This window comes from Papaver somniferum, chromosome 5 (assembly GCF_003573695.1).
Source record: "Papaver somniferum cultivar HN1 chromosome 5, ASM357369v1, whole genome shotgun sequence".
Taxonomy (NCBI): Eukaryota; Viridiplantae; Streptophyta; class Magnoliopsida; order Ranunculales; family Papaveraceae; genus Papaver; species Papaver somniferum.
In genome coordinates this window covers 137,273,902-137,292,785 of record NC_039362.1, presented here as the reverse complement: position 1 = coordinate 137,292,785, position 18,884 = coordinate 137,273,902, and the positions used below count along the sequence as shown (strand labels likewise).

The 18,884-nt window shown below is 35.6% G+C and overlaps 1 protein-coding gene across 1 annotated transcript; it reads left to right on the top strand.

The window, feature by feature from the left end:
* The first annotated feature begins 12,134 nt into the window (after nt 1-12,134).
* On the top strand, nt 12,135-17,691 carry LOC113282863. The gene is made up of 4 exons (XM_026531967.1): nt 12,135-12,533; nt 12,613-12,735; nt 14,571-16,238; nt 16,895-17,691. Exons 1-4 carry the CDS (start codon nt 12,227-12,229, stop codon nt 17,407-17,409), a joined length of 2,613 nt encoding a protein of 870 aa, XP_026387752.1. The 5' UTR covers nt 12,135-12,226; the 3' UTR covers nt 17,410-17,691.
* The last annotated feature ends 1,193 nt before the right edge of the window (nt 17,692-18,884 follow it).

The following is an 18,884-nucleotide window of genomic DNA, read 5'->3' as shown; positions in this document are numbered from 1 at the left end:
GGGTTTGATAACTTTGAGACAAAGCAATCAATATTCACCATTGGATGAAACCTGATTTAAGATTCAAGCTAATATCTTTCCACTTTTAGATGGTTTTAGATTGTTACACACAAATGAAATATACTTTCATTTAGATATGGGTAACGGTACCTAAACGTGTATATTGAGTTGGCTCAATACAGTTAACCGAATTTAGCCACATGAACACTTTTTTGCTAACCATATTCATCTTAAAACTTCTAGATCAAATGATAATCAAATGAATCTAATTGTGTTACTTATAGAGTTGTTCAATTGTTTATATTCTCATAGAAGTATACAAGACACAATTGAAGCAAAATCGGATTGATTCAAAAGAATCAGTTCATGAACATTTTAGCCACAGTATGTAAATATTGCATTCCTTAATTTATAAATGTTTTTGTTCATGAGTATGACATCGTACTTAACCTATTTTAGAACTTTTCCAAATAAGTTTAGAAAGGGGTACGCAAACTTAAGTTATGTAATTTGATCTATTCCGACAGTTCGCAAATGGGTACGCATATTGTCGTTTTGGATGAAATTCATGTAAAACAATTTGCAAACGGGTATGAAAAATTAGTCCCCGGACTTAAGCAGTTACCGTTTCCATACAGGTATGCATACTTGGTTCCCGGACCTGAATCATTCTTACAAAAGTTTGCATACAGATATGCATACTGTGTTATATCCACACAATGGTTAATTGTTCTAAACTCCCATTTCAATCATTGAAACATTCTTAGAAGATGACAATAGCTGTCTCACACAACTATTAGCTTATAAGCAATTTTCAAGTGATCTAATGATCAATACGAAACATTCTGAGTCTACATCAAATGACTATCTCACACAAATCATGTAAGATGTTACAAGGCGATTTTCACATGATCATCTTTTGAATTTCGTCAAGAATAATGATGAACGTAGTTAAAAAAAAAGTTTTCTAACACATATTTTGAGAAATATATAAGCGAGTTAATCTCAGCTCGAAATATCAAATGTGTATAATGTAAAGTCTATATATCTATACGACTTAGTCTCAATAGGAGATAGAATAGAATAGACTTCTGAGTGATAGATGAGTTCAAGTCTCCACATACCTTTTGTTGATGAAGTTCTTCCAAGCTCCCCTTAGTAGATCTTCGTCTTCAATCTATGAACGCCCTGAAGTCTAAAGCTCAACTACACATTCTATCCTAATCCGAGACATAGCTATAAGTAGACTAGAAATCAAGGTTTATAGTTTTAAAAACTAAACTTCACAAAAAATCTTGAGATTGCTACGCTTGCGAGTTCGACCGAGCAGTGCTCTAACAAGTTATGCGACAATCGTCTCAAGGATATAAAAGTGAATATAACTTGAGAAATAGGTGGTTCAATCTTCACTTACCTTTTGCTGATGGAGTTCTCCAAATCTTCGGTTGATCTTCGTATTCAAACGGTAGAACGCAAATGATGACTGGCTCGTTTCTGACTAATTGCATACTAGAAATGAAGGTATAGTTTTGACAACAAGCTTGATATTGAAACACTTGTGAGTTCGACCGAGCAATGCTCTAACAGTTACGTTGCATTCGAATATTATTTCCTTCATAAATTGATGATGTAAGTTTGGTTGGATTTTTCATGCCAAGAGAAGGGTTTGGATTTTATGTTTTTGGATAAGGAGTTTATCACTATGGGTTCTATTTTTTCCCTTTTTTATAACTGTCATGTTGCGAACGAAAGAGTCAAATAACTAAGTCCTTTTTTTGTTGTTTAGCTGGATAATAGAAAGTCATATTAATTTCAACATTACCGTTTGAATTAGAACCTGATCCAGAGAATGGTGTTAGATGTTTCCTAAAATTAGATGTACTGTAAGTATGTGTAATTTGCAAGTTTGTCCCTAAATGTGTAATGTTGAATGTCCCCATCACATACTGTTTATTTTAGAATGGGAGCTTGTGATTTAATGCATTTCAGAGTGATTTTCATCTATTGGTATTTTCTCTTCTGTGTGGATTTCATTTTGTTTATTTATCGAGTAAAAATGTTAAATAATTGAAAAAACTTAAGATTCTATTTAGTTTAAAGTTTGAGGAGATTCAAATTTCAATTATACCATTCTATTTGTCGTAATGATGCAGGGCATTCACACCCTTCAAAAACTTCTCTGAAGATAAGAAGCCTAACTTGCACCAATGAATTTAAGACATGATTATGTAAAAATAGGAACCAAAGGAATCAATAAATTACTACGACACCTACTGATATTACAGCTTACGTGCATTCAGAATTCTTTTGAATTTGTTTTCATATGACAAGCTCAATCATAAGGTAAAACATATATGGATTCCCAAATATCACATTATAATTTGATATTGGTTGAAACTGTAATGTGCTAGGACATTTATATTCAGATGAAATTAAACATTTATTTTCTTTTACTCATGAGTGGGTCTTTTGTTTTCTTTCCTTCATAGTTTGAGGCATATGATTTTTATTTGAGGTTTATGGATTTCCTCACTATCCAATAGAGAAGGATAACAGGTGTATAGAAATGGCAAAAGTACTAAGGTACCCTCACCATTCTTACCTAATTCTAAAATTCTAACAATCAAATCTATTCAACTAACACTCACTAAAATCATATCTCTCTCAACAATCAAACCTAAAATTCCCGCCTGATTTAAAAAAAATATCTTAAACTAAAAATTGTCGAGTGCAGCAATATGATGATGTAATTTTATTAGTTTGTTTCTCTTAATTAAGTTTTTGATTGATTTAACCTTTCAAGATTTAGATATCTAGATTTATTGTGTTTAACCAGAATCGGTTGATGTCCATGTCTACACTGACCGGTTCCATCATAATCGGTCGATGATCATATACAAGTCGACCAAATTTATATTGGTGAACAGAAACCAAAATCGGTTGACATAAACGCTCACAGAAAACGATTCTGGTTTGTGTTCTTTGTTGTTGAAGAACACAACCTATAATCGGTCGATGTGGGCACTAACGTAAACTGATTCTGGCGATGTACACTCAAACAGAAAATGAGTATTGCGGAAAGCAATTTTACACCCGAATTGAGAATGAGCATGTGTATGATTGTTTCATCCTTGGATTTTATAGCCAAACCGAAAATGAGCATGATTTATACTTGAAGTGAGAATGAGTATGACTTCATGCCCATTCTCAAATAGAGTCTGATTCATACTCGATTTGAAATTGAGTATGAAATCATGCTCATTCTTAACTTGAGTACATATATGAAGTATGGATTTAAATTGTGTTTGATATTTTTCAATATCATAATCGGTGAATTTGATGGTTCATATAAACCGATTCTGTGTAAAAACAAATTTCAAAAAAATTATGTGTGTTTTTGAAGTTACAATCGGTTGATACCAATGTCAACATAAACCGATTATGTAGTGCAATTTTCAAAATCGATTGTATGGGTACTTAATATCCACCGATTCTTCGTGTTCTTGGTGGATGAAGAAAACAAACCCAAAATCGGTTTACGAGTGTCATATTATCAACCGATTCTAGGTTGGTGTTTTTAAAAGAATTTCAAAATTCTTAAATTTTTCATGTTTTGATGATTCATCGACACAATTTAATTTCACATCTAACATGATATTTTTACAACTAATCGACCAAATTAACACTGATTAACCAGCATCATATTTGCCTTTAACTTAAATATATAGATAAAGGGTTATTGAAATTACTTCATAATGACCCATTTTTATTTTTTAGTAACAGACCTCGTATAAATACCCTAGACCTCAAACTAGGAAGATTTTCCTTCCTTTACTTTTTTTTTATCAATAGAATTGTCGTCCATGACACTGCTTGCTAGCTAAACACAATTCTCAACCACACTGCACAACCCTATTTTGCCAAAGCTTCAAAAATTGGCTTCACTAGGGAAGAAAATCTCTGCCTCGCAGTAACTTACTTTTGAAGCCAAAACGCCTACAACTTCCACCTTAACCACCGAGTCGGGATCCTCGAGTGGCATTATAGTTGAAAATGCATAAGCTGTTTGCTAGCAAATAAAATAAAACCTCATTTGCCAGTGGGTTGGTTGCGTTGGTAGATTCTTTTTAGGAGTCTTGGCCGCCAATCAAAACAATGATAGTGGGAAATGATTAGGCCTGTATCAATGATTAAGGACAATAAAGAAGATTATAGGCCGGCAGGTAAAACACTAAGAAGAACGTGAAGATAAATCCAAATTGCTGCGACAAAATGGATTAAGATCACATCACACCAAACAACCATATCTGCCAAATCCCGCGAATCAAAACCTAATAAAACCACAAGACACGTATTTAATTTTGGATTACACGAGAAACAGCCATATTGTCTCTCATTTGGCGTATTTGATGACGACTCTACATTTTCTACATGAGGCATTAGGTAGATTCCAGGCACATGCAAAAACTTTGGCTTCTTTATTTTTTCCCATAGACAAGGAAAGAATCATTTACCATCATTTTTACCACAAATCCTACTTGACTTCAGGTAAATTTATTTGCATTCATACACATGGGCCCTTTTTTTTTACCACAGTATTTTTGCCGGTGCATTGAAACACTGTTGGGGAAGGCCGGCCCCATATTGATATCCAAACACATGCGGGAAAAACCTTATCTCTGTCTGTCTGTCTGTCTGCTTATTAACAAGCACGTTGAGGATGTGGAAGCCACGTCCAGCTCATTTTATAATTTCAGATCGTGAGAACACAGAATCAAAAAATTAAGGAAATTGCTATTGTTGTTGTTTCATATCCTACAAACCTCTCGGGTACTAGCCTACAGACACTTTACACGGTTTCAACCGTCAACCAATTTATTGATTTTGAGACCTTTTTTAAAATAATCAACATCATGTGAAGCACAACCACCCCTGGATACGCAGCAGCACATATCTAATTCTAGCTCATTTCTGTTTTCTTTCTTTGGAGAGCTAGCTAATCTTTGGCATATGGTGCACGAGTTGTAATATGATAAGTGATCAAATTATGTGGTGCCCTACGCATAACTAATGTTCAATGCTCCTCTTCTTTTCTTTTAATTTCGATAATTTTAGCCAAATTGATGGCAACATTTAGAAAAGAAAAAAGGTTGCAAACAGCTAGATGGAGATCAGCCAACCCACAAGTCACAAAAGGTGGAGAAAGTTACAACTTGAAAATCACAATATTATTCGCATCATATAGTAGACCAAAATTATTTTTATTTATATGCAAAACTAACGTTCAAACATAAGATTGAATCCAAGTTTTAATCCCTTAATCACCATGTCAAATTAGAGATCAACATCACCTAATTAGTTAGTCAATATTAGGCAAATGAATGAATCAAATTTTCAAACAGGTGTAGGGTTGTCTTTATTTTTTGTTTTAAAACTAATTTATATCTGAAATATTGTACTTCAAAAGCATTTCTGCGACCCTGGCACTTCACTTATTCGGGCAGACAAAAAAAAAAAATTTGGGTTATATCTCTCTATATAGAGAAAAGGGGGGATTTTGATTTTATTTTCTTTGAATGGTTAATGTAAAAAATAGTTATATTTGGAAATAAGATTGTTTAGGTAAAAGATACTGAATTACCTAAATAATCTCGTTTCTAACGATCGGGGCACTTACTCTCCAGACATGCAGAGTGAGGATATCTACAATAACAACAAAAAATAAAATAAAATAAATAAACAAACTTGAAACTCACGTTAGCAATAAAAAAATTTATAGGAGTTTTTTTAGAGTTCGACTTCAAACTTTTTCTAAGGTTATGACGTTTCTTATATTCATGTGCTCTTGTTTTGGGGATAAGACATATTCTCGAGATATTTTCACATGTGCAGACATATCCAGTAAGTGGTCTATAATCGGCAGACTTCTATAATAAGGTTAGTACCCGAGGCGATGAATAAGGGCCACAGTAACGCGAGGCAACAATTTATGTATTTGAATATTCAGACACCATTGAGTTTGTAGCGGAATATTAAGGTACACTATATTAATACTCGGACACCATTGACTTTTTGTTTCTTTATATATATAATTTCACCGATAGAAAACCAAGATTATATAACTACCGGTTAAGCATGTCAAAAAATAACATGTTATAGCTTCATAAGAAAGTATATCAAAAACACCAGTTAAGTATACCACTGATGATTGAAAATTCCAATAAGAAAAAGAGAAAAAATTTCAAAAAACAACACAATACAAGAAAAAAGAATTAATTGAATAGTAAAAGAAGATGGTCTTCATAAGGTATGGCAACTTCTGATAGGTTGTTTTCATGAGGAAATCACACTTGAATTAGATATATTTTTTTTCCCAATTTTTTTTATCCGGGAACTAAGAATTCTGATTACTGAAACTTGATGACTTACTCGGAAAACCACATAATCAAGGCCAAACATCCATTACATTGAAAAAAATCATCATGAAGGTGAAGGAATAAGAGATTAACACAGGAAAGAAGCCGCAACCGTTCGACAGACAAAGAAATATATAAGCCTAAAACCGCATAAGCAAGGCCAAACAAACATCCATTACACTGAGATAAAATCATCAAGAAAATGAAGGCAAAAACATTTATTACACGGGCAAGAAGCCGAAGATCCAACATGCAAAGAAAAATACAATAAAAGCCTAAAATCTCATAAAATAATATATATAAAAAAGTAATACAGTAGTTGGATGAAAGAAATCTCAGAAAACTACACCAGACTTTGAAACAAGAGGTGAAAAGAGCTCATATAAGCTCAAATAAAGAAGATATGAACTCGTCGGATATCTCCTAAAGGAAAAGGGGAGAAACAACTCTCTCTTTTCCTTCCAAATATTAAAAGTATTTCTGGAAAAATACTCTATCTGCGTTTTCAACTTTCTATATGCCACTGTTGACGCTGCCAAAATGGTTAACATAATGAGAAGGTTCTTACGGGAACCTAAATAAAACAAGCTGACCTAAATAAAACAAGCTGAAGATGTACTGGGTTGTTTTGGAAATATTGTAATCTGAAAAACATAGATGGTTAGCCGGTAAGGCATAAAAAAATTGCGAAATGGAAATAAAGTTTGTTATCCAAATGGATATGCATGTAAAACACTCTTATCAGGTTTTTTTTATCGATAAAGACTATCAAGCTATTTAGCGTGTACCCCCATTACTAATTGGACTTGACTAGATTTATATTGAATGTTTAGGCTCATAAAATCATGACACTCGGATAAACACAAAGAATTGCATATTTTTTAGTAAAATAATTTCGAAAGCAAATGACAAACAAATAGACACACGTAACAAAAAGCACATATTCTTTTTAAAATAATACAAATGAAAAGAAAAAGACACAACTTATTTGCTACTTGCATGTATAAAACGATATTTTAATGCTTTATTTCAGTGCTGATACACTTATACTCTATCGGTATTTTCCGCCCAAAAATAATCGAAGTATTTCATGTAGAGAGTAGTGACATGGAAGGGCATGCACTAAATTGCGTGCCTGTTGTATCAAGGTCGCGATCCAAGTAAGAAGGAGGTATGAACTGAAGTGGCTCCACAAGATTATTGAATGAATCATGGATCAGGAATTTCAAGTTAGTACCATAGCCATAGGTGATAAAACAAGCATCATAATAGAGAAATTCAGTATTTTATTAGTTTTGAAAAAAAATATGATTTGGGAATATTATCACAATCGGTAGATGATGAACATCACGAAATTACCGTCATACTCATCCATTTTTGTTATTTGTTTTAGGCAAACCTAGTTTTCTCCCACTTCTTCTTTTTATTCTTCTTCTTAGCACTCAATAAATCAAATAATTTCCCAACACTAATTATATAATCAATAACTACCAATTAACTCCGATTAACACTAATTAATTAAGGGTACATTAGACATTACAAAAAATATGTGGATAAGGGTCAGTTCAATTTACTTCTTAGTACGCTTTTTTGTTTTATCAGTATCCCAAAAAAAAACGCCAGGTTTTTTAGAGTATGACTTCATATTTTTTGAAGTTTACGACGTTTCTTATATGTGTGTGCTCTTGTTTTGGGTATAAGACCTATTCTCAAGATATTTTCACATGTGCAGACATATGCATTCAAGTGGTCTATAATATGCAAAGCTTTCCCTTAAGGTTTAATAATTAGGTTAGTACTTGAGGCGACGAATGAGAGCCACGGCAACAGGAGGCAGTAATTTACCTGTGATGTGATACCATGCCAATATCTATATCGGAAATTTAGGGTATACTATATAAATACTCGGACAGTGCTGAGTTTTTGTTTATTTATATATATACTTTCACTGATAGCAAACCAAGATTACGTAAATACCAGTTAAATATATCAAAAATTAACACGCTTATAACTTTATATATATGATTGAAAATTCCGACACGAAAAAGAGAAAAACAAATTCAAGAAACGACGTAATAGAACAAAACAAAAATCAATTGAATGGAAAAAAAGATAGTCTTTTTAAGATATGTCTACTTCTTACAGGTTGTTTTTCTGAGGAGGTCACACTTTAATGAAATATATATTATATCCCAAATTTGTTACCTCGAAAATGAGAATTCTGATATCTGGAACTTGATCACTTACTTGAGAAACCGCATGACCAAGGCCAAACATCCACTACACTAAAAAAGAAATCATCATGAAGGTTAAGGAAAAATCTCTTAATAAGCATGCAAGAAGCCGCAGCTGTCCGACAAAGAAAGAAAAATAAAAGCCTAAAACCACATAATCAATGCCAAACATCCATTACACTGAGATAAAATCATCATGAAGGTGAAGTCAAAAAAGTTAAATAGTAGGCAAGAAGCCGAAGTCGATCTTACAAGCAAAGGAAAATATAGTAAAAGCCTAAACACTCATAAAATAACTAGAAAAAAGAAATATAATGTTGGATGAAAGAAATCTTAGAAACCTACACCGGGCTTTGAATCAAGATGTAAGAAGACCTCGTACATGCTCCAATAAAGCAGATATGAGCTCGTCGGATATTTCCTAAAGGGAAAAGCGGAGAAATAACTCTCTTTTTCCTCACGAATTTAAAAAATAGTTGTGGAGAAGTATTCTGTCTGCTTCTTCAACTTTTTATATGCCATTTCTGACTCAAAAATGGTTAACATGATGGGAAGGTTCTTACGAGGACTTAAATAAAAAAAGTTGACCTAAATAAAACAAGCACATGATGTGTTGGGTTGTTTTGGAAAGTTTGAAATTTAAAGACAAAAATGGTTAGCCGATAAGGCATAAAAAATTTGGGAAACGAAAACAAAGTTTGTTATCTAGATGGATATGCTGATAAAACACTTTTATCAGCATTTTTTTTATTGATAAAGATTATCAAAGCTATTTAGCGTGCACTACCCTACAAATGGACCTGATAAGCTTTATATTGAACTTCTAGGTTCATAAAATCACGATATTCGGATAATCCCAAAGAGTTTCATTTTTTTTTAATAAATAATTTCAAAAGCAAATGACAAATAAATAGAAACACGTAAAGAAAAACAAATATCTTTTTTCTTAAAATAATATAGACGCAAAGAAAAAAGACATCACTTGTTTACTACTTGCACATATATGACGACGTTTTTGTTCTTTATTTCACCTGTGGTTCACATCTATTCTACGATTGTCTTTCGGCCAAGTTAATCTAAGTATTTCATGTAGGGACTAGGGAGAAGAGACATGGACGGACGGTTATCAAGGTGGTGATCCAAGTAAGAATGAGCTGGGAAACAATAACTCTGGGTTTATCAGAGAAAATACCGGGATAAATCCACCTTTATCTATCCAGATGCTAGTATCATTGCCCTCATCCATCGGATCCCTTTGTGGAATTTCCCCGGCTATATTGGGCGTGAACGTAGCACCACTGGATAGGAAGCCGTCCCACAGGATTATTGAATGAATCAGGAATTTCAGGTTAGTACCATACCATAGGTGAGAAAGCAAGCATCGGAATAGTGGTCCAAAACTCGAGATTCCAGACATGCAAAAAAAACCTTGTCATTTGTGTCACACTTACAAACAGGTCTTCATCGAACCCCACAATCATAGAGGTTAAAATATAGGATTAAGAAATGACAAATCCCACTTTGGTCTATATTTAGTTGGGATGTAAATTAATTTAAGAAACGTTAGGTGCGTATTTTCTTCTACGTACACCGCATCGTGGGCAAACAGAAAATTAAGATATCCGGAATCGTTATTTTCCAACCTAACATTCTCTCTATACCATCCAGCTCTATATCTCTGCCAACGCCCTGCATGTTTAGAACTTCTCTGGTTCTTTTCCGGTTGGCGGTTGAGAGTTGATTTCGCAAAGAAAAAATCCACTTATCAAAACATTTTTAGTACCCTGAATCTGCAAATGAAAAAACGATATGGGGATGTATTTGGTCCCTCATGTGGCTAAATCCGTTCCCTCATTTACGCCTAAAAAGTAAAAAACTACTGAACCATCTGGGATTAGTCCAGTTGACCAGGAATCTTATTCTCAAGTAGGAGGTCAGCAGTTCGAGTCTCCGCTCAAACATTGGAGATCTCGTGTAATTACTACTACCTTTAACTATGGGGATCGGGACCGAGTTTGTTCAGGGAAGTAAGCCGGTGACTACGCTGTCAGGAAGCATGATGGGTCTATATCCAGTTAAAAAATGAAAATTACTGGTAATACGTTTTGGTTTATTGCACATATAATGCGCCTCATAAATAATGCCCTGTTAAAGTAGTAATTATGGATCTTTGTATGCAAGTCATTGACAAATGTAGGCACTCGAAAATAGTTTAAAGTTCATTTACTTTTATTAGTAAAAAATCATTCGAGGAGATTTCAGATCCTCCATTTTTGCAAAGTTTTTGGTGACAATGAAATACTAATATCTAGTGGTAGAAAATCCAAAGAATACACTAGTCTACAGAATCAAATAACTCAAGAGAATTGGATTTTGAATTCAGAAACATTTTTCGGTAAATTACTCCGAAACAATAACACTATGATTTTTGATTTTTCAATTTACTTCAAAAGTTGTACTATCTCAATTGTGTGACACCGCTTGTAAGTAAAAAATAAAAATAACTCCACGTACGCCGAACAAAAATCAAAAATTTCTTCACATTATGGTATATATGGACCACGCTTTGAAAATATTCCCTTCTTAAATATAGTCATGTTCCGTTCCACGGTTTGAAAACCTTGGGTGACCCAAATTCGACACAACGCCAGGTCCCATTCCAAAGTACTTTCAGGCTATGTAGTCGATTTCGGTCATTTCGGCCGAAATTTCGGTGAAATTCCGGATTTCGGTCCAAGAAGACACGATTTTGTTAATTTCAGTCGGACGAAATCTTTGCGAAAATTTCGGCAGGAAACGCGTTTTTCGGTCAGAATTGATTTGTCTTGGCCGGATTTTTTTTTCTTTTTAAATTGAGTGGACTAATCTCACGTACAAAAATTAAAAAGATTAATTCATTCACTAGTATTATTGCTTGTTGCTGTGTTTGAATTTCTTGAGCTAAAATTATTATTTGGTGTTGATGATGAGGAAGGTGAACAACCAGATTTACTAATACTATGTTTCTTTTAAGTGATTATCGATATGAGGATAAAATATGAAACCGAAATTTTACCGAGATTTTAAAACGGAATTTCTCCGAGATAAAATTGTACCAATATTTCGGTGTCGACCGAGACAATCCAAAATCCGAAATTGACTACCTTGCTTTGAGGGCTGTGCCTCAAAAGATAGCCCGTAAAGGAAAGACACGGAACACGAAATAACAACCTCTAAGAAGATAACCCATGGATGCAGCTTTCAAGAAAAAGCACAATTATTTTAAGCAAGGACGACCAGCTAGTGAGAAAAAAACACGCGCACGTTAGTCAAACCCTAAATTTCACCATTAACAAATACGAGCGGGTAAAAGAAAAATACAGAAATAGGAAGGACCCACAAACAAAAAAGTCCTCACTAACTAACGTGAGCATTTCCATCACATGGCACACCCTGTATATATCTCAAATACAATACACCCGCTACCATCATAACATCACTCCCTCCCTCTCCTGAAGAAACTCATTAAAACCCTCTAGACTGTTTTTCTTCACATCTTCTTCTTCTTTTTCCACCACCACCACCACCACCACCACAATGCAAGGAGAAACAGCAGCGACGACGGCGGCTAATCACGGACATCACAGATGCTCTAAATGTAATTGGCCGTATGCAAATCCACATCCAAGTGCTAAACAAAGAAGACATCATAAGAAAGTTTGTGGCAAAGTTCAAGGTTACGTTGCTACTTCTACTGATAATAATGAAGATGATAATAAACCCTTGAATGCTGATGATAATAATGATTCCGATGCTACTTCTTCTTCTACTCATTTAAATGCTTCTGATGAAAAACAACAACAATCTGATGAAAGCAAAAATCAAATCCCAATCCAAATCAAGGGTTAGGGTCTTTTCTCTCTCTCTCTTTTGATTTTTTTGATGATCTAATTTGATTGATGAAGTGATTTTTTGTGTTTTAGATGAAGAGAAAAGCAATGGGAAAGGTAAACTGGACAAATGGTTATCAGCTAAATCTGAAGGAGGGGATGAATTCTCTGATGCGACTACTGATTTTGCAGCAGACCCTCTTTCAAGGACTAATAGTAAGGATTTTCTTAAACTTCTCCGGTAATTTTAGATGGATTTTAATGTGGAATATATCTTCAATCATGTAGTTTCCATAAGGGGTCAGTTTGATTGCATGGACTGGTAGTTTAATTCAAGACTTTGGAAGAAGATTCATGGTTGGATATACTGATTTTTGATTAGTTTTTATTATTCTATAAATAAACTGTGGGTCCTTTAGATTTTTATTATGAATTTTTAAGTTTAATAGATTCAGTTCATGGCTTCTTTCAGAAAGAGATCGGGTAAACTCCTTAGATAGGGTATAGATGTAGAAAGATAATACTAATAATTATGCAGATGAACTTTTGAGATTTCTATATTAAATTGGTGGAGTGTGGACCTGAATTTGTGTTCATTCCATTTGGGATGTCATGTTCAGATCATTAATCGGATTGAAGTTGGTTTTGGCGTATGAATTGGACATTTAAGAATAAGACAGATGAAACTAAATGGCTTTAAATTTGGTTTTGTATCTATGAGATCCGAGAAAAAAAATTGTATTCCAGTGTTTTCAGAGTTAGGGTCAAAGAAGCCTAGGATTTTCTAGATGAGGAGACGTTTGATTGATGGAGATCGCAGTATCTAAGATATCAACACGGTATTATCAAAAAAGCCTGGCTAAAGAAATTTACAGATAAAGAAGAACTTTACATAATTAACTTCCTTTGTCTAGAGAAACCAGAGTGACAGTCCAATAGATACTCAACAGTGAAATGTTTCTATGGTGGTCCCATATTGTTACAAAACCTTGAATGGTCCTGCAGTTAATGAATTGGCATCAGCTTTTAGCTTACATTTTTAGGTAGCATTGTTCTAGTGTCCTCTGCAAGTATTAAAACTTTGTCTCATTATACTGTTTAAGCACATTGAATCTTATCCAGTGTGTTGCTTACAGGGTGTCCATAAGGTATTCATATTTTAATGAATCATCTGTGGATAGTTTATGTTCTTCTTAAAATTGCAAAGCTGTCTTGTTCTTCTTACATGTTTTCAGCCGCCGTGACCATGAGTACATATTTACAAAATTCTGTGTTGATAACTTCCATGTTTCGAGAATATAGGCTAGTTTTGTGATACATTCTCCAGTTTGTAGGTAGCCCTGTGTTACTTTCTCTATGCACAGTGAACTACCCAAGGTGAAGATATTTGTATAATCTTCCTTGATCTGTAGCTATTTTCCTCGTAATGGCTATTAAAAATTCCTCGGTTATGCTATTTTCAGGGAGAAACACAAAATGCTAGGACTAAAAATTTGGGGAAAACAATTTTTTTGTTTGTTTGAAATTTGCTTGGGATCAAGAATTAGCAAGTGTAAACACTTAGAATTCTAAGCTGTAGAACAGAATTTCAGAATGATAGTTAACGTTCGTCTTTGATTGATATAAGAACTTCCATATGTGCACATGTTATGAAGGTCTATTGTATCCCCTATTGGTTTGACTCTTATGCCCGCTTTAGAGAAGAAAGTGCCATACTGTCAATTTCTCAGCAGATTTCGTCTCCCTGGAACTGTCTTTATGTGGGGCATTTATATACTTTGAGCTCTCCTTGATCTTAATACCTTAGTTACCTGGTGAAACTATAAAACTGGTTCACGTATACTGCATATTTGCATTTGGCAGTACAGTGTACATAGAAGTCACTGTTCATGTTCAGAGATGTGGCTTTCTCTGAGCATTATCTGTTTCTTGCTTTATTTTATAACTTTTTGTTTTGCCTAGTAGTGTATTTCCAAAATTTGGTTAAGCTATTATCGTTCCCCATATGAGTCGTTTTAAATAGCGGGCTCATGCTAGATATTCGTGTGTAGGTATTATCCAACAAGCAAATGATCCATCGAATGACAGCAACAGCGAATCTCCTGGAGCTTCTGAAAAGGTAGAAGATCAGATGGAGAATGGCAGAAAGGAAGATCTTGCCTCTAGTTCTGATATGCCGTTATTGGTGGATTCCAGAGCAAATAAATCCGGAAATCTGTACTCTGAGAATACACAGAGTGACGAGAATATCACGGAGGTCAAGCAGGTCAGTGAGATAAATGAGGATGACCTAGTGGAAACCTTGTCATCATCTATTGATTCTTCAGCTGGTAAAATTTCTGGCGAGGAATCTGAGATAGATTCCAAATCGGAAAAGATGAATGGTCTTACGGGACAGGAAATTTCACCAGATATTGTTGATGCCTGTAAAGTTGCAGTGACAGATAATGAAGCCAAGGAAGCAATAATAGAGTCAAAGGTTTCCCAAGCTGATAATGGACTCAAAGGTTTCGAAACATCGTCATCAGCTATTGATTCTTCAGCTGATAAAATTTCTGGCGAGGATTCTGAGATAGATTCCAAAATGGATGGTCTTATGGAACAGGAAATTTCACCAGATATTGTTGATGCCCTTAAAGTGTTAGTGACAGATGATGAAGTCAAGGAAGCAATGATGGACTCAAAGGTTTCCCTAGCTGAAATTTCTCCTAGTCATACTGAAGTTTTTATCACCAGAGAAGTGAACGAGGACTTATCTGTTCATCCGGAAAATGCTCGTGTGGATATAGAAAAACTATCTGAGGTAAATGTGGAGGATTCTGATGACCATGAACTGTTGAAACCAGAATTAGGTGTAGTTGCTGACTGTAGCAAAGTGATTGAAAATGATAATGAAGAAGTTCATTTGAGTTCCAGCAAATCGGGTCCAAATGCTGACTCCATTGTGCCTGAAGAGCAAGTTCATGGAGACAACCTTCAACAGGAGGAGGCGACTAGCAAAATGATGCTACAAGAGGTAATTGTTGAGGGTCAAGCAGATATTCCGGTAGCAATGGATACAGTTGATAATGGCGTTGAATCCCTTCCCGATAATACAAACGATGTTTCAGCTTTAAGCCAAACCGAGAAGGACGAAATAGATGCCGTTCTTGGGGTGCAGGAACTTCATTGTGGTCAGGAAGATCAATCAAGCAACATTGTGCCTGAAGCACATTCAGTAGCTGCAGCTGGTGCTGATAGAATACCTTCTCCCTCTGATGCCGTAAATATTATTGCTGTTTGTGAAGATGAAGCTAAAGTTGATTATCCTAATGTAAGTGTAACCAGCCGCGGAGTAGCTACAGAGGAAAGTTTCACCAATCCCACAGAAAAATCCCCTGTAGTTGCAGTTTGTCCTACTGAACCTGTGGAGAATTTAATCCATGAAGAGAGAAATTTGAATGACAGTGGTGGGAGTGAAGTGATCCACAGTTGTGCTGAAAACTCCGAAGTCAAAGAGTTGCTGGTCGCCTCAGTGAATGGAAAAGTTGAAGATACCATTATTGAGAATTCTGCTAGAGAACCATCCGACGTTCACTCTCAGTCGTTATTGGTGGAAGAGGGTAATAGCCTTCTGAAACAGCAACAGTCTGATAGTTTAGTTGTCCAGCCTCCAGATTGCTCCACTGATACAATTAGTCAAACTGATAGTGTGGAGGCAAATTGGGGATCTGTTTCAGGTATTCTTTTTGGATTATGTTTTACTCTGAAGTTTATTTTGATCCCCTTAAGTTTATTTTGTGATCGAATTCAGAAACTTAGTGAGGGGATGTATGGGGAGCAGGGATTGTTGAACTGGTCCGAGTCCCCACTCTATAGCTTTGTATGGGGGCCAGGGGTTGTTGGAACTGGTCCAACTCCCCACTCTATTGCTCTGGAAAACCTACCAGTAACTTTATTGGTTACCCGATTTGGGAAGTCCATGCAATTATATGTTAGAAAGACTGTACCCAATTATTAGGTGTGGACTTTGGACACCACATTGACCCGAGTCCCAGTTTCATGTTCTTGGCGCAAGGCTGTTAATTTCTTGGATTGGTCCTTGTCGCGAATATTGGTTAGAACTTGGCAGTTATTTTGTTTTATGCAAGTACCCTTAACATTAATGTTCATATCCTCCATTTCTTTGTAATTCTTATGTATGTTACAGAAGTGTGTCTTTTCCTCCACATTGTTTAGGAAATAGAAGGTACCATAGTATATCATATATAAAGTTCTTCAACATATTAGTTGGGTTAAATTTACGCAGAAGGATCATAACTTGACAAAGATAATGAGAAAAGGAAGTGATAGTGCCCAATTAGTAAATTTGTTCTGATTGATTTATTTGTTGCAGATGGAACGTCTCTTTCCTTGAAAGAAGATGTGAGTGATGTACAAGGAACTAATACCCCTGTGTCGATGGAGGCAGCACAAGGAACTGACTCGCAGAATAGAAGCATCGACAGATTTGAGCCACCTTCTGTCACATCTGTGGCCAAATCCAGTAATGAAGGAGACCTAAAATCTGCTTCTGAAATCCAGACGCTAACTACTCAAGGGGAGAAGAAAGAAGATGGCAGTGCAAAGTTGAGTTCTGATTCTGGGAAAGCACATAGTACTTCATTAAGAAGTCTCCTTGGGTCAATAATCGAAAGCAAGAAGGTGAAAACCAAACAAAATGACGATGATCACTTACCCAAGACTGTGAATTCTACAACTGCCACGGAACGGGCCATGAAAACAAACCAGCAGAAGGAATGGGATTCCCCAGCAAGGTTTCCAGTGACAATGCACAGAGAAAAGAGGAAAGCGAAACAATGGGTACCATTCATGTGTTGCTCGTCTGCTGTCAATTTGAAAACCCAGTGATAAATATCAACCATTTTGAATATCCAAAAGTTCTCTGGTTAGGTTACCGTAGACATACTAGTTTATAGATTCAGGTGTGTGAAGTTTGATATTACTACCTTTTTCATGTAGAAATTGTGCAGGGCTTGGAATAGGTTTTCTTTTTTCAGTTTCGGACCATAGTTTTTGTGTGATATAGCCATCTTGTGAGCTTTATTTCATTGGTTAATTTTGTGTGATAATAAGCAAATTCTGTTGATATCTTTTTGTTTTTAAGAGGAATTTCTACTTCTTTTTCTTGTAGATTTTATCTGGTCCTGTTCCTTTCTGGAACTGGCTGTGGTTCCAATTTTATTCTTGAATGGAATTAGTTGTTACTAGTAGTCTTTCAGAACTCTGGCCCCAGCACAGTTTCTCATCAATCCATATGAGAATTGCTGTTTACACCTAGTAAGCTCAATTTTAATCTAGCTGGATCCTCGCCAAATGGGGTTTTAGTTTGCATTACGGGCGGACTGTTTTGGAATTAACGCTTCATCCCCATGGAATTGAACCTGGCAACAAACATTTCTATGTGCGTGCCCCCTCCAAATATGGCAAACATGCGCGTTTGGATACCAGAAGCAGAAATCCTTCTGCTTTTCCAGAAGTTGTCAGAAGCAGAAGCCAGAAGTAAAATTTTTTACTTCACAAAAAGTTAACTTTACTGTTTCTAAAAATCATTCTGAAATAATTTTATCAAACTGACTTGTGACTTTTTGACTTCCTAAAGTGGAAAAGTAACACACATAAGCAATCCAACTTAAAACGAACCACAGATTTTGACTGAATAAAAACAGTTCACCACCATGCTAATCACTGTAGAGGATGTAAGCAGAGTGTAACATCTAATGCCATTCCAAAGGGTTGGCATTGCCCTCAACGCTGGAACTCAAATTTAGCACGACCAATGTCCTAAAGGGCCAGCAAACCCCATACATAGTCCTGGTGCCAAAACAAAAAAGAGGAAGCTCTAGTGTGAACTGTGAAGAAAAGAAGAAGAGTTGAGGAGGTGTTTCCTTAGAGCGTCCACAGCGGTACGATCAAAACCAAAGATCAAAGACCAAAACAAACGATCAAATTTGAGTTTAATCTGTAGTGTCACGTTAAGGCAGTGGAGTATATTTAGTCGGGCGGATGTATAATCCACGCTTGCATGTGGAGCGTTGGTATAATCTTCGTTTGGGCCGGGCGGAGATATAGTTAACGCTGGTTGTGGGGCGTTGGTAAAGAATACGCTTGTTGTGGGGCGTACATATATTTCACGCTCGGAGAAGGGGCGTTTGTATAATCTACACCTGGTGTGGCGAACGTATAATCAACGCCTGAATGAAGCGTTTGTATAATCAACGCCTGTTTTGAGGCGGACGTATAATCAACGCCTGTTTCAGGCGAACGTATAATCAACGCATGTTTTGAGGCGTACGTATAATCAACGCCTGACGTGGGGCGAACGT